Source organism: Bombus terrestris, chromosome 6 (genome assembly GCF_910591885.1).
Source record: "Bombus terrestris chromosome 6, iyBomTerr1.2, whole genome shotgun sequence".
NCBI classification, from domain to species: domain Eukaryota; kingdom Metazoa; phylum Arthropoda; class Insecta; order Hymenoptera; family Apidae; genus Bombus; species Bombus terrestris.
The window spans coordinates 2,609,859-2,625,673 of NC_063274.1; the positions used below are offsets into that span (position 1 = coordinate 2,609,859).

General features: G+C 33.9%; 3 protein-coding genes and 1 pseudogene across 12 annotated transcripts in view; 1 reads left to right on the top strand and 3 right to left on the bottom strand.

Moving 5' to 3' along the window:
- Positions 1-23: 23 nt before the first annotated feature.
- Positions 24-3,447, bottom strand: LOC100645630 (RISC-loading complex subunit TARBP2). Of its 6 annotated transcripts, XR_007224286.1 has the most exons (5): positions 3,053-3,447; positions 2,909-2,921; positions 2,442-2,812; positions 451-2,375; positions 24-377 (listed from the first exon to the last, which is right to left on the bottom strand). XR_007224286.1 is itself a non-coding variant. In XM_003395880.4 (3 exons), the coding sequence occupies exons 2-3, from the start codon at positions 2,784-2,786 to the stop codon at positions 1,722-1,724; spliced, it is 999 nt and encodes a 332-aa protein (XP_003395928.1). In that variant the 5' UTR covers positions 2,787-2,921; positions 3,053-3,447; the 3' UTR covers positions 343-1,721. The 6 variants fall into 6 exon arrangements, 1 of the variants encoding a protein (XP_003395928.1); XR_007224288.1 differs by lacking the exon at positions 2,909-2,921 and having other exon boundaries at positions 3,125-3,447; XR_007224287.1 differs by having other exon boundaries at positions 2,442-2,921; positions 3,125-3,447.
- A 580-nt stretch (positions 3,448-4,027) lies between these two features.
- On the top strand, positions 4,028-5,136 carry LOC100645872 (ribosome-recycling factor, mitochondrial). Of its 2 annotated transcripts, XM_003395882.4 has the most exons (3): positions 4,028-4,325; positions 4,434-4,729; positions 4,805-5,136. In XM_003395882.4, the coding sequence occupies exons 1-3, from the start codon at positions 4,170-4,172 to the stop codon at positions 5,043-5,045; spliced, it is 693 nt and encodes a 230-aa protein (XP_003395930.3). In that variant the 5' UTR covers positions 4,028-4,169; the 3' UTR covers positions 5,046-5,136. The 2 variants fall into 2 exon arrangements, with proteins under 2 accessions (XP_003395930.3, XP_048262431.1); XM_048406474.1 differs by having other exon boundaries at positions 4,028-4,729.
- Positions 5,118-7,872, bottom strand: LOC100645752 (annotated as a pseudogene).
- Positions 7,873-8,013: 141 nt separating this feature from the next.
- Positions 8,014-15,815, bottom strand: part of LOC100645521 (epidermal growth factor receptor) — a 175,750-nt gene continuing 167,948 nt past the window's right edge. For all 4 annotated transcript variants that reach the window (XM_012309317.3, XM_012309316.3, XM_003395879.4 and 1 more), the window contains 8 exons: positions 14,751-15,427; positions 14,327-14,456; positions 13,776-14,074; positions 12,921-13,222; positions 11,567-12,772; positions 10,985-11,390; positions 10,684-10,863; positions 8,014-10,565 (listed from right to left, as the gene is read on the bottom strand). In XM_012309317.3, the coding sequence (XP_012164707.1) occupies positions 10,258-10,565; positions 10,684-10,863; positions 10,985-11,390; positions 11,567-12,772; positions 12,921-13,222; positions 13,776-14,074; positions 14,327-14,456; positions 14,751-15,427 (3,508 nt within the window). In that variant the 3' untranslated portion in view covers positions 8,014-10,257. The remainder of the gene's footprint in view (positions 10,566-10,683; positions 10,864-10,984; positions 11,391-11,566; positions 12,773-12,920; positions 13,223-13,775; positions 14,075-14,326; positions 14,457-14,750; positions 15,428-15,815) is intronic.

Below are 15,815 nucleotides of genomic sequence, written 5' to 3' on the forward strand. Positions count from 1 at the left end.
GAAAACAAAGTAAAGTTTTAAAATTCTGCTTCAAAATAGTTTTTATTAAATTTTTACCATTCTTGCCACTTATTTTACAGCCTGATTTTATATAAAAGAAATAAAAAATTTTGGATTACAAATGATAAAGATTTAAAGATTTGTATAACTTAATTCTAAAGTGAACATATTTGTATTCCAATGCGATATGATATATACATATAACATCCTTCATGCCTTAATGATTTGATATAAGTCTTCTGAATTAATTACCAGATAAATGATATTAATATAGAAGGTAAATAGTAATATATAAAATTTGGCTAATAATTCTCAAAAAATATATGAATTACTTGTTTACATCCGTCTTGGTATTTTCGGAACGAAAATTTAAGATTCTGCAAAAAAAAGAAGAAAATATAATATAACAATTTAACCTGTGAAATAATAATTATCGTTCAGGTTTTATACCTTACATCTTGATAGAGGATAGATGTTTATATTTTCATATTTCAAATTCTGCTCATCATATTTAATAATTTTAAATAGAACAATTAATGTTATTCGAATATCCTTTTCATAATATATAATAATTTCAAATAATACAAGTATTTATACATACCAAGTGTATACTCTGAGATTATCCATCATTTTTCAGGCAGTTTCCTATAATTTGCCAAAGAAATGTTTTAGATAAAAATTAGTTTTAGGTCTGCTATATATTTGGATATTAAAAATATCCAAGAAAAAATTTTTTTCGATAGAAAGTTTTTTTTAAATAGCAGACTCACAGCTGACGATAAGATAGATAAATTCAATGACCTATCGCGCTATGATTTTGAAGTAACCTTGAACTTTGAAATGTAGATTACATCAATAAGAATATCACATTAATACATACATATTACATCAATAAGGAAAATTATTTTATTTTGATTAAATTATATATTCAAAATAAGACTAAAACTACCAAACTAATAAATTTATCGAGTAAATTCAACGATATTGATAATACATTTTTATATTACATATTACAATGAACTACAACTGTATATCGCACATAAATTTCTGAATTCGGTCATCTCAAGGTCATTGTATGGTAAGCTGTTGAATTCGTGTTAATATCAGCTAAAACTCTATAAAATCCAAAATATAAAGTGCCATTTAATAAAGTTAACGTAACCTTAATTTTTTTATTGAAAAGAAATTTTCTTGGACGTTTTTGATATCGAGTATGTAGCGGACTCGAAACTACCTAAGCTTTATTGAAAACATTTCTTTAGCAGATTGAAAAATAGTGGTTAATCTCAAAGGATTGTGTATAATATACTAAATTATTAATTTATGTAACAATTATGTGGTGTGCTACATAAATATTATATATTTACGTATATATAAAATGATACACTATTATATATTATAAAGTATCTCACCCATATATAGCTTATACTATTTTGTAACAGAAGTAAAAATTATATAAATGTTTCTATTTGAAGTAAGATCTATAATAAAAAGTCCTCGCTTTTCTCTCTCTCTCTCTCTCCCTCTCTCTCTCTCTCTCCCCCCTTCTCTCCCATAGAAATTGTTTAATTGATATAGCAAGCTTAACTGATATCTAACTTTAATATATTAAAATATAGTAAAAAAAAAAAAAAAATTACACAATTATTCTTCCAATATAAACATATTCTTTGACACGAATATTTTGAAATTTATTTATTTTATGTGTAGTTATTCTATCTTTATTTTAAAAGAAGTATCAAAGTTTTAATCAATTTTATTATTGTATGCATTTGAGCTTCTGCTTTTGTATCTCCTATTGCAAATTCAACAATACTAGGAGACGTATCTATTCTCATAGTTACAACGAATTTCTCCAGAATTGAAGGAAATACTGAAGTTGTTACATCTAACCCCATGATTGCCAAGACATCTTGTAATTTGTTTAGCAGATCTTCTACAAAATCTTCAGAAATATGACTTTCATTTCGTGAAATGATAGATGTGAATTTTTCGGTTAGTTCTTTCTGCATTTCAGTATCAAACAAATTCTTAAACTGTAAATGATACTCTGATATCTTAACACCTAAATTAATTTTTCTAGATGTAGGTAACCTTGAAAGTGCAGGGTATCGAGCTTTAGCAATTTGACTATGATCTTTCCTTTCATCTAAGTCTTTATCAGTTCCGATGTTTAAGCCATTTGTCAATTCGTTTATTTTATCTAACATCTTTTTAGCAGCCTCCTGTTTAGCTTGCTTTTTTGTTCTTGCAATACCAGTTTCTTTAAAAGTTGTTACTGTGCATTGAATACTAAATATTTTTGCATGTGGAGGTCCAACCTCATTAATTTGCTTATACTTAGGTTCTTGCAAATTGTTTTCAATACATAAATCCTACAATAATATGCATATAAATATTATTGTACTGATACAAACTAAAAGTAAATAAACATAACTTACTTGTAAAGCACCAACTGCATTAATAAATGGTACATCTGGTGGAGTTCTTTTTACCTCAGGAATTGTTGGTGGTAAAGGGGTTCTTACAGAAGATTGTGCTGGCGATGCTGGTAATTGTAGATGACCTCTATGTGCTGCAATAGCTTCTAACATTGCCTTTGCAGCTTCATGCTTTGCATCCTTTTTAGAACGTCCAATACCAGTAGCAGTAAGACCTTCACATGTTACCCGATATGTAAAAGTATTTATATGCGTGCCTCCTCCATCATGTATAAGCTCATAATTAGGCATTACTAGATTTTTTGCCATTATTTCATGTAAAATAGATACTGGTGTTTTATCCATTATGTATTGTTGCAAATTTATCTAACCTAGTTTTAAAAATTTGTATCTATATTATAATTTTCTGCAATCAGTAACATTAATGTATCACCATATTTAGTTAAATACATATATTTTTTATTTACTATATGTTGTTATCTGTAAAAGAAAGAAAACGACTAAATCTAAACATGCTGTAAATATTTATATATATCTAGAAAGAGTGAAGCGTTCTTCAATAAAAATATATTCAAATTTATAATACAATATATATAATTAAAAATAATTACCGTTCAACGATAAATGGATTACAATAGTAACTCTATGTGTTGTACCACTTCTATTGATCACTTTATACTCACACTCAAAGTTTTAAACGCGAAACGAACCTCAACCTTTCCTATTTCCTTAACAATTAATAGTAGTATTCTTGAGTGCGTACTAGTCAAAGTACAGGAAGTCCCGATTAGACAATCATAAATAAACATCCGAGAAAAAGAGGTTCATGGAAATCTAATATACCGAAAAAGTACAACTTTTATCTTCATGATTTGTTCACAATTGAGTAGTTGAAAATAAAATTTATTTTATAATTAATAAAACCACACCATATAAGGTACAAAAGAAAACTAACGAATAACGAATGTACTAGAAAGGACGATTTAGGAGTAAACACAGACATTAGAAATAAGCCAACGGAAGTAAATTTACATAAAAACCGATCATTATGTGAAACGAAATAAAATATATTTCAATTCACATCAATATATATGAAAAAGTCCATGAAGTTAATATTTGCTAACATCTGATAATATTATTTCAAGGATTTTCAATATTAACATAATTGAAAGAAAACTAAACATAATTGAAAATTCTATTTAAAATAGTTTATTGCCAACATAAGTATACATACACTCTAGGAGAGTGTTCTTAAACTAATTAAGGCTTATCTTAATGAAATAATATAAACGAATAATATCCAAATTCTATAAAAATTAAGTGTAATATTCATCGTATTATTGCTACATATCAATACTATGAACATTTGATATTAATATATTTTGCATAAAATTATATAAAATAACATACGCTAAATAAAAATTCGTACTCTTTATAAAATATACTAATATATATAAATATACTAATATAATATAATACATATAACATGTATAGTCCTTAATATTTGAATTTAAAGTATCATAGTTTTATAGAAAATTGCCTATTATGTGTACAGTGCAGTGTAGTGGTTTCTAATTTTAGTAAGTCATATTTAGTATTTAATGGCAGTTTCAGTGGCTACAGTGAAATTTTGTTGTCTTGTTAATAATTAATGCAAATTGTTGTTATATGTATATCGGCAGAGAAGAGTGGATAAAAGCATAACGTTAATTAAGTATTCAAGTAATAATGAATTTGAGCTTTTTGAGAAATTGCATTATAGAATTGAAACTTATATCAAAACATGTTAGATGTTTACATTTCTTGGGAAGTTCCAGAAATGTTTTAATGTCATCAACAAATACATGTACTAATTTGTACGATTTTTCACCCAAATTGTATAATGTAAATAAGTTTTTTACTGGTGATATATTGTTAAAAAGTAAAGACCGACCTAGCAATAAAAAATCAGTGATACATGTTAATCTTAATGAAATATCTGACATTGTAAAGGTAGAACGTATGATGTCACAATTTGATGGAGCAATTGAAAGATATAAAGATGAAATGGTAAAAAACTTAGCTGTACGTACAAGAGTAGGTGCTGTTGAAGAGTTGACTATAACATTCGAAGATGAAGAACATAATCTTGAAGAGCTTGTAGATATTAATCGAAAACCTAATATGGTATTGCTCAATGCATCTGCATTTCCACAAATAATCCCAAATATTTTAGAAGCTTTATCAAAATCGAATATGAATTTAAATCCACAACAAGATGGTACAACAATTTATATTCCATTACCTAAGTAAGCTTCGTTAATATTAAATGCTTAATGCGTGTTGTTTTTATCTAATATTAATGTTGTTATAAAATTTTATAGAGTTACAAAAGAACATAGAGAGAGTTTGGCAAAAACAGCAAAACAATACTTTGTTAAGTGCAAAAATATTATTTGTGATATAAGAAACGAACATATTAGAGACTTGAAAAAAAAAGAAGGTTTACCAAAAGATTTAACATTTAAAGCTGAAAGTTATGTAAGTGCTCTACAAAAACAATATGTAAATAAAGCAGAAGAACTGTTGAAAGCAAAACAGAAAGAACTTTTAGGTGAATCATAAACATTTCAAATGCATGATCGTAAACATGTGCATATATCCATGTATATATAATAAATAATGACCATAGTGTAATAAACATTATTGTCATCTATTTTGTTAATGTACTTTATACCATTGTATCATTTTAAATCATGTTTATAACAATTTCTTGAAACTAATATGGAATAACTAAATAAAATTATTAGCGATTAAAGGGTATTTTTATAAAGAGTAAGAAGTTGACATCGCTGTTCTATTTTATAATTCGATTTTTTTTACTACGTGCAAGACAATATATTTTTCGTAACATTAATTAAACATTAACATAATTGGACTTGGAAAATTACCATACTATAGTTCATTTATAGTCAATATTTTTTCTAACATAGTTTAGAAGAGCTTCGCAAAGTGATTTTGTAGCAGTTTTTAAAACTTCTTTTCTATGAAAACTTATGCTAAGTCGAAGATAATTATGAGATTTCCCTGAATATGAGAATAGTATCCCTGGTATGGCGGATACTTTGTATTTTTTCTGACACCATTGAATAAAATCAGCGGCATTTATTTCTACAAATAAATTATATTTCCATATATTAGAAAGTTTCTTCCTGATAATAATAATAATCATAATAGAAAATTTTAGATGAAAATATATTACCTAAAGGAAGATGAATCCATACAAAGTAACCACCTTCTGGTTTTTTATATGAACAGCATCGTGGTAAATAGTAGTCCAATACATTACATAATATTGATAGCTGTTCCTATGTAAAATATACTTAGCTATTTTTTAGTTGTATGTTTTATGTACATTTTTAAATATACCTTTCGTTTCATTATTTATATAAATTTATATCTTAATAAATGTAATTGTGGAAGGATGGATATTTCAATGTTGTACAGAAAACAATAATTTTAGATATTTCAGTTTAGTTTAGAAAATATACCTTATATATTTGAGTTAATTTATCGAGATAATTACTTTGAAGATTTAGCTGTAGTAAACTTGTAACAACACCGGAAACGTAATGATTAACTGCGCCACCATTGCACAAGATTCTTCTAGATAGAATATGGATTTACATATAAGAGTTAAAATAGCAGTACACGCTAAAAAAATCTTTAGAAATTGTTTGTGTTTAAATTTCATAATTAATACTTGTTGTGTTTAATATTTGATGAAATGAAGAAACTAGAATAAAAAATAAGTATCACATTTACGAAAGTCTAAAGATTTTAGTAATTCGTGGACTACATTCGATCCATCCAAAGCGAAATGCGGGAGAAAAAATTTTTGAAAACGATCCATTTGATACAATATTGCCAGCTTTATACTCAGGATCCGTTTGTTTATCATAGCAAAATAATCGATGTGGCGGTAAACCGTCTCCATAATACAGTAAATTATATATATCGTCACAAGCTATTAATATAGAACTTTTTCGTGCTATTTCAACAAGATGCTTACAGTTTTCTATTAAAAAGAGAAGGATTAAACAACAACTGGAATTTTTAATAGATTTTGATAAGACGTATCAATTGTAACTTATCAGGTGGTAAAGTTGATCCAGTCGGATAATGAAAAGTGGGAATCGTGTAAAACATAGCCCAGAATATTTTTTGCTCATTCGTTAAAAAATTACCATTGCGTTTTTCTTCCACAATCATTTTTTCAAATTCATCTAAAATATTTTTTCATTATTTAGCTGTTTTATGTTATTATGTATTTAACAAAAAACAATCGATGACAAATAAAAAAATATTAAATATGTTTCAATTGATATAATTTTATTCTAATCAAGACATCAAATTTGATCAAAGATTTATAGGATGATACCAGCCTGATTAAATATGCTGATTAGATATGCTAAAATATGATTTTCGCCTTTTAAAGATAATTTTACTTGTTACAATTGATTTGATTTACTATTTTTATAATTGATTGTTATTCGACCGAGAAAAAAAATAAACTCGTTATGATAGTACCTGCGACTATTTTCATTAATGGAAATTGTCTGAAAGCGTCTAATGCTGTCATGTAAGTAACTTCTTCTACAAAAATTATCCCGTTTGGTGAAAGAATGGTATTTAACAAAAGTTATAAACCATGCAAAGCTCCACATGTTAAAATTAAATTTTCCCGTTTTACAGCATCTGTGTTTTACTGCTGCTGCTGTGATGCCATATTGAAACAGATAATACTTTCCTTCTTTCTTTTCTTCTTCCTACAACGAAATATATTTTAACGTATATTAACAATAAAACGTATTGAAACGTGTAATGTAGTACGTAATGTATTAAGTTTTTACCAATCTCTAGACAGTTTTGGAGCAAGTCAGGACCGGGAACACCGACTGTTAAGTTTGTTGATTCTTCATTGTAGACATTAAATATAGAATCATCGTTGAGAAGATGTCTCTGATAAGGATCACTTATTGTTTCCATGTTGAAAGTTGTGTATTTTCGATAAAATAATCCAATGAATTTGATGAAGATTTCTTTTCGATAAATAAGCTGTTAACTCGTCTTCCACCCTAATTTAACCACCTTCTTTTCTGATATATTTACTAATTTATGTGTAAAATCTGATTCATAAGTAAATATAAAAGATATGATTCGATGATTGTTCGTTTAGTCTTATATTAGATATTAAAATACAATAGACTGTGATGCTAGCAGATTAAAATGTGACTGAAGCAAATAAGGCTCGCATATACGTACATCGAACCACTATTATGCGTAATTGACGAAAGCAGTTGCAAATACACTTCCGTTTATATATGTCGAGTCATAAAAACGCTTGTTACATAGCAGAGTGCATATTTTCTTGTTGACGGACAAATAAATAATTAATTTGCTAAACATATAACAATATAAGAACACAAAAGATAAAAATACAGTTACACGTGTCTTACTTGAAAACGTTTTCGTCTTTTTTGCCAGTCAGTATCATTGTCAAACGGGATGAAGAAAGAAACAAATCGTCAGGTTTCGTAAGAATGATGATGGTTCTTTATTACAATAATTTCTTTACGATATATAATGATATTATAAACTTTTATAAGTTCTATGTCCACAACCGAATGGCAAATGCAATTTCTCGCAGCTATTTTATCCCGGTTATCGAACGGTATTGTACAATTTCAAATTCACACTTGTTTTACACGGAATCGTAGAGACGGGAACAATATGGGCAGAAGCATATGGAGAAACACGTTTTCTCATTCTTTCTTTTTTTCCGACGGGAGTATCGAAAATGGACGTGTACACGTTTCTCGAGGTACACGTTGATCTGCTCGGCAACGCAATCATTACACATATAATATATTACAGATGAGAAATCAATAACGTAACCATTAATAACGATTAACGCAATGTACACGATACGTATTGGCTTATCATTCTTAAGGGTAAAAGCATGCATTTCGTGTGTAACGAGGTTACAAATTCGCGCAATTGTATTGTTGCGAAAAACATGTCGTATATTAGATCAGATAATTTTTATTTCTGAAACTCGGTACCATTTCATCACAGAAACTCGTTACAAATTTCATTTTATTGCTCGTATCGTCACGAATGAGATCGGGATCTCGTACACATTCATACACGCTCTTCCTGCTAATCGAACGCATTGCCTCGAATGATTTGTTTTCCGATTTTTAAAATTTTGATTTAACACGAATTCCCTGTTAATAAAACGTATTCATCATTTTTTATTTCTTTTTTTTTTCTCTCTCGCGCGTTCCCTGTACACAACATGGCACGTCCTAATCCTATGATTACGCGGCACAGCGTAACCCCGTATAATTCGCATACCGGCGCTGCGCTTTTAGTTACTTCGTCTACGTCCGTTTCTTTTTTCGTCCGTTTTATACTCGAAAAGAAAAACAGATACAAATTACTTAGTTTACTCAAGTACTTTCCGTTTTCTACGTACGTAGAATATCTTACGCGCTAACCATTAATCTATTTACACAGACGCGTTCCTACATAAAAAATCGAGATACTTCCGTGCGCTCTGGCCGAGGCCAATTTCATTGGTCCCATGTACAAAAGGCGATGGCATAAAAAAATATAGGGCATCGTTAAACATTTAAGTAGAGCCGCGAGACAAGAATCCTGGGAAACGGCAAACATCTGAATCTTCCTTCGTTGTCTTCTCAAGTGTTTCGTTCGATTTTGCCTCGACGAATCCCTGGATTCCGGCCGGTCTTCGCTTGCAACTCGGAAACTTATTACCATTTAAGCAGTAAATTAGGACAATTCGTTGTACTGTCGTAGCTTACTGCGATATATGAGAAAAAGGGAAACAAAGATAGATCGATAAACGATTGAGATGTTCCTTTTAAGTGTCCTCGAGTAATAGCAGTTTTTTATCACAGTCAAGGGGCGAACCGCACAGATGTTCCGCGCTACGAGGCGGTCTGAATATTCGTTACATGTTTCGAATTTCTGAACGGCCCCGATGTGCATCTCATGATACGTGCTCGATCGCGTAAAGTAGAGATCCAATTAAATTTACACACGCAATTCCAGTTTTAGGGAATAAAAGATAAGAGTAAGAGGATAATTTTGAAAGATACGTGTCCACCTTCGCGCTTTCATATAATCCTCTGTGCTTCGGCATTTTAATATAAAAATTTCTAACAAACATGCGTAAAACGAGTCAACAAAATAAAAGAACACGATGAACCATCAAAGTGGGCCATCAAAGATAGCGTTAGAAATCGAAGACAGAGATAGGAAAGTAACAATTGTTTATGCCTTTTACTGCACGTCGTTTCCCTAAACTTTTTGTAGTCTTGTAGAAATGGTAGACAGTACTTTTTTTTCTTTATTTACAAGCCACCGTTAATGGCACATTAAGATTATCTTTGCACTACTTGTTTATCGTACACGCGCTCAACAACGATTTTACAGTTTATAAGGCGCGAGACATATATTTTTATTCGTTCGCGACAGTCAGCTCGTTAAGAAGGAAAATTAGCACAGTTTCACACGTTTTACGTCTAATCACAATCAAACACGGCACTTTCCAGCGAAGTGTCTTTTCTAAGTACACTGTGTAGTTTCCTCGAATGCGAGGAGCCGGGCTCGTCCGCCATTCTATGTTCATGCTATCACCCGTTGCGTTTGAGATCAACGGACGATCGAATGGCACCGGCTTTCCGATTTTAACTTGGAACCTTAACGGAACAGTCCTTATTCGATGTAAGTTTTAGGAATCTCGAAATCAAACGGTCGTCTCGTTCTTCCTAAGGGGTTTTAGCGGCTGCAATTCCCGTTCCAGGCGATCGAAATCGTTGTAGTATTCATGGTCAGATTCTTCTTCCGAACTCCTTTGTCTCACTTGAGAACCAAACGTTCCGTTCGTTAGAACCTTTTCCAGATCAGGCGTCGGAATACCTAAAGTTTGCGGGGTTAATGGTCCTTCGTCTTGGGACATTATATACTCGGGATTATCTAACGACGTTTTCCCTTGAATAGTTAGGAATTCAGGATACTTTCGGTAACCGTTGTTGACTCGCTTTGGTTCCATTTCTAGAAACGATAATGTAACTTGAGAATTGCTTCGCGGATATATATGAACGTATTATAATTGTTTGGGAAGGATAAGTGTTTTTATTTAAGTGATTTAGAGAAAGTGTTTCGTGCTTACCCGTAGGTTTCGAGTCACCTATGAGATCCATGTATTGCGTTGTATTCGTTGGCAATTGCGGCGATGGCATCAAATAATCATCTTCGTCTAATGGCAAGTCGAGCTTGAGATTACCTACTTGAGCCTGCTGATGCGCAGAATTTATTTCGCCGTCGAAACAGTCGTCTGTCACATCGCAATCTAAGTAAACAAAAATGAAATTAATCTTTGACGAATTATTTCTCTTTATTTTACAAAATAATATTAATTCTACCATATTGTAAAATTCCATTTATTTAAACTCGTCGAGTAATCAACTCACCTCTCACAACGATCATCTTTAACGGGTCCGAGCAATATCTCGAACTAGTAGTGTCCGTGCCCACGATGTGTCCGCAATGACCATTCGCAGGCGCGTAATGCCCGTTTTGACCGGAGTTTCCTGGTTCGTGCGATATATTTCCGTTTCTGTGATTAGCGCCATACCTCAACAACTCTCTGTCTAAGTTTTGTTGGTTCTGAGGCGTGGGTGAATCGGTGGCTAGGGGTTTTCCATTGGGCCAGCAAGCTTTCACGGGTGTATTTGGCGGAGAGCCGGAAGTACTGGATGCTGAAAGTCCTGGTGGGATGGGAGCCCTTGATTTCGGTTGTAGATACTCATCAGCGTCTACCAAGGCTTCAGGACCGTCCATGGCTGATGCAAGATTTCGTATCATCTCCTTTTCGTCCTAACAACAAAATCGCAATTATTTACCGCCCTTGTTACGACGAACGATAATTAGTTAGAAATAAGCGTCCATTTGGAAATTTCTATAGTGAAGAGGAGTGTTCTGAAATGACATGGACACATTCTGTGTTATATACAAAGAATGGAATAATAAAACATTAAGTGGTCTTTACCAACCTGCAGTGTATACGAAGGTAGCCTCATGTATTTGTCGCCCTTGATAGCAAGATATCGGCCAGGATCTCTAGACATCTTCGCAAAGTCTTCCGCCAGTTCCTTGAAGCTAGGCCTCGACTCAGCGTCCAACATCCAACATTTAATCATAATCATATACACGTCGATCGTACATATGGTCGGTTGAGGTAACCTTTCGCCTTTTTCCAATAATTCTGGCACGTTTCGAGCAGGCACATTCTCATACGGTCTACCGCCATAGGTAAGAACTTCCCAGATGGTCACACCGAAAGCCCAAACATCCGATTTATGAGTGAACACCCGATGTTGAATGCATTCCAAGGCCAGCCACTTGATCGGCATCTTTCCACCGGCAGCTTTATATTGTTCTTCGTTGATGTCCAATAGCTTGGCTAATCCGAAATCGGTAATCTTGACACAGTTAGGTGTTTGCACGAGAACGTTCCGAGCCGCAAGGTCTCGATGAACCAATCTTCTTTCTTCTAAGTAAGCCATCCCTCTGGCAATCTGTGTGCACCAATTTAGCAACGCTTTCGAGCCAATTTTGTCCTTAAATCTCCGCACGAAATCGAGCAAACAGCCTAAAGGCATTAGTTGGGTCACTAGCATCATTTGCGACGTCATGCAAACAGCTAGCAACTGAAGTAGATTCGGATGCTCCACGCTAGCCATGATGTAAGCCTCGTCGAGGAATTCCTTCGAGGTGTTCGCTCCTGTACCATTACCTTGCAAGACCTTTATAGCCACTGGAATCTTCACGTTCTCCCCTTCTGGCACCCAAACTCCTTTATAAACGTTCCCGAAAGCACCGTAACCTAGAATTCCACCTTTTCTCATCTCTTCTTCTTTGATGATACGTAATTTTGCTAGATTTGGTTTCACGCCAGTTGGACGAAGAGGTTCGTTGTCGTCCAAGCCGGTCAGAGCCATTGTCATTTTCACAGTGTTTTCTTTGGCTTTTGCTCGTACACGCCAGAAGTACATGGTTATGGCCATTATTATGATGAACACTAGAGTGAATATCGCAATGCTTCCTAAGATAGCTGGTCGAAGTTCGTATTCTACTAAACTCACAGTTTGCAGTGAACAATACGGTTCACTGTCTGGATTGAAGATCTTGTGGGGATATTCGGGAGTACACGTTTCCGTGCAGTTGAAAGACGTGGTGTTTCCGTCTGTATCTCCATCCTGGAATGAGAAAATAGACTTTGATGATACATTCGAAAACCAGTTTACATTTGATAGAAGTTTCGTAACTCCAAGTCTTCTTTCTCATTGAATAAAAAATTTATACTCTGTAAAATTTGCATTTACTGAAAATCAGTATATCACTTACAATGTAGATCTTGTAGTTTCGACATTTGTAACATTGATTTGGGCCCGGTCCGAAACATCCTCGACACTCGCTGTAGCATGGTATACAAAGTTGAGTATCGGCATCCGTGAAGTGATCCGCGGGACACTCGTCTTCGCACTGTTCACCCCTCTTGTACTTCGTACATTCTTGGCACACGTGCTCGTGAAAACCGTATCCCGTGCACTTCTTGCAGCGAGAGTGACATTTGCGACAAACAGCCTTGCCTGCAAGTGGTTTCAGTGGTCCTTGCTCTTGAGGACTCACCCACTCGTAGTAATACCCTTTAACAGAAAAATTTTGGTTAAGTTACTGAATCTCATAACATTTTTGCACTTAAAAATGTTCTCTAGTTATATGTATTAGTCATATGTATTCTAGACAAACCGCATATTACCCACCCTTACGTATAACATGTACGAAATCCAACAAAATTGGTATCGAGAAAAGACATTTTTACAGGTGTACCCACTTTTATTACTTAACATTTTAAATTGAAAGTCGTAAGTACATTTATAAGATTTTTCATCGTTTTCAGTTATAAGACGCATTTTAAAAAGTTACTAAAAAACTGTGGATGAAAAAGTTAGAAACGGCAAACTGAAGTTATTAAAATCGTAGAATATTAAATTCGTTCTTAAGGTATTGCTAGAACTGAGTTCGTATGAACTCTGTTTATTTGAACAAAATTTTTATTGCGTCAATGAAATGTCGATTACGGGAAAATTGTTATTTAAATCGCTTAAAGGTGAAATTACAATTTTAAGTACAAGGAATTTGGTGAACTGAGATTCCAGTTCGTTCTTATGGAAACGAAATAAATGGCAGATCACCTACCGTCAGGACAGGGTTCCTTTTTCTGCAGACAATTGCCGTTTATGATCGCCTTATCGCAGCTGTGGCATCCATTAGGGCCTATGTTGTTTTCAGGACCGTCGCAACCACCCACACAGTTTTCGTGACAACTTTTGCACAGACCGTTGTCATAATACTTCGAGGACGGGCACTCTGGCACGCAGTACGGTCCATCTCGGGCGTGTTTGCATTTCTTACAGTGCTCGGCATTCGGTCCTGTGCAAGAGCCATCGCACTCCTCGTGACACACCTTGCAAGTCTTCTCATCCGCTCGATAAATTCTAGATGATGGTATGAATTTCTTTGAATTATTGAAGACCAAATAAGGGAAAACAAAGTAATATACATGGAAAGGGAGCGAAAGCGTGCGCACGTGAAGCAGAAAGTTAAAGCCTTCTCAGGTATTTGCAGTTTACCTTCGATCCACAATCTGAGGTAGGCAAATTTGATATACAGAAATGTGTTATTTACGGTACGATACAATTGGTACGAATTTATAAAGTATTTTTGCATATGTTCGAGATTAATCTTACCCTGGCGCGGTGCAGTCTTGAATACAATCGTTTCCTAGAATGAAGTTCTTACAGGATAAACACTGTGCCGGACCGGGCCCCCAACAACCTTCGTCGGAACATTGTTCGTCGCATATTAGTCCATCTTTTACTGTAATTGTACAAGGTATTTATATATAATATATATTTATATTATAAATTCGTATAATATTGGTATTGTTTCATCTTGGGAATTATTAGAAGCTGAGTAGGCATTGCTAGAATAAATCGTGCGAAGATGTACGTAATGGAAAGTATATGGATATATAAATAAAATAATATTTCCAATATTACAAAAATTACTACGCAATATGATAATTCTTGAAATTTAAACGCTCCAAGTATAAACTATATTCTACGTCTCATTTGATGGATTAGAAAGTAATAAATAGTAAGTAACACTCACTGCATTCGCTTTCGTTCCGATTGTTCGATAACAAGCTCTCATGCTCCGACGACTTTTTGATTCTAGTCCAATTGATACTTTGCGCGTAACACAGATTCTTGTTTTCCAATATCGCTATCGATCCGGAATAGATTTTCTTGAGAGAGCTGAGTCCGAACGACACCAATGACGTTTTCACCACGTACAGTGATGCAAAGTATTCCGTCAAGGTTCTGCCACCTATCACCTCCAGATTCCGGAAATACGATAAATTCTCGAAATCCTTGTGGTCCCCTTGGATATTTAAAAACCCTGTGATCTCTTTCAACGTGCTGAACACCTCCAACTTGTCCGGATGCATTTTTTCGTAACGTTTGCCGAAACTGAAATTCGAATACACGTGTTGGAATCCTTGAAAGCTTTGATCGAGAATCGTGATCGATCCCTCGATGATGGTGCAGTCCTTGAAACTGTCGATATTCCCGGAATGTACTTTCTCCACGCCTTTGCAGGTTTTTGGGCAAGGCCCGTCGCAGGGAACGCATTCTCCGTTCAACGCCTTCTTCTTCGGCGGACAAGATCTTACGCAAGCTCCGTTGTCTTTCAGAAGGTGTTCTGGACACCTTCTCACGCAGGTTGCACCATACGCGTACTTCCCGTCAGGATTAGCCTCCCACGAGTACGTCGTAGGATTGTACCTGAAACGATCGTTGTAATCCTTACTCGGTGCGGCCAAAGTCATAAAACTTGGGAGTTTCCAACTTTTTAGCGAGTGTTCCTTATACGATACCGTACCGGGAAATCGATATTCGCAAGCGGGGAAGATTTATCGATGATAAGGATACTGTTGTAAAACGCGTTGCCGGGTTCGAAACGCGTGGTAAATCCAAGAAACGCGTGGACATCAACGCGGGTTGATAGACCATTCTTGCGTTTATAGTTTCCGACTATTCGCTCGGATGTAGAGGCCACGAAATATCATATCATTGTTACAGGACATTATGGGGGGATTGTTGGGAAGATTCTTTACGCGAAGATATTATTTTTTATGATATGCAATAGATCTAAACAGTGGATTCTATCAAT

Bases quoted from the DNA above. Each gene is read 5' to 3' on its own strand.
- LOC100645872 (XM_048406474.1), top strand. From the start codon at position 4,170: ATGAATTTGAGCTTTTTGAGAAATTGCATTATAGAATTGAAACTTATA. The intron at 4,730-4,804 runs GTAAGCTTCGTT...AAAATTTTATAG, and splicing joins ATTTATATTCCATTACCTAA to AGTTACAAAAGAACATAGAG.
- LOC100645630 (XM_003395880.4), bottom strand. From the start codon at position 2,786: ATGGATAAAACACCAGTATCTATTTTACATGAAATAATGGCAAAAAAT. The intron at 2,376-2,441 runs GTAAGTTATGTT...ATATTATTGTAG, and splicing joins ATGCAGTTGGTGCTTTACAA to GATTTATGTATTGAAAACAA.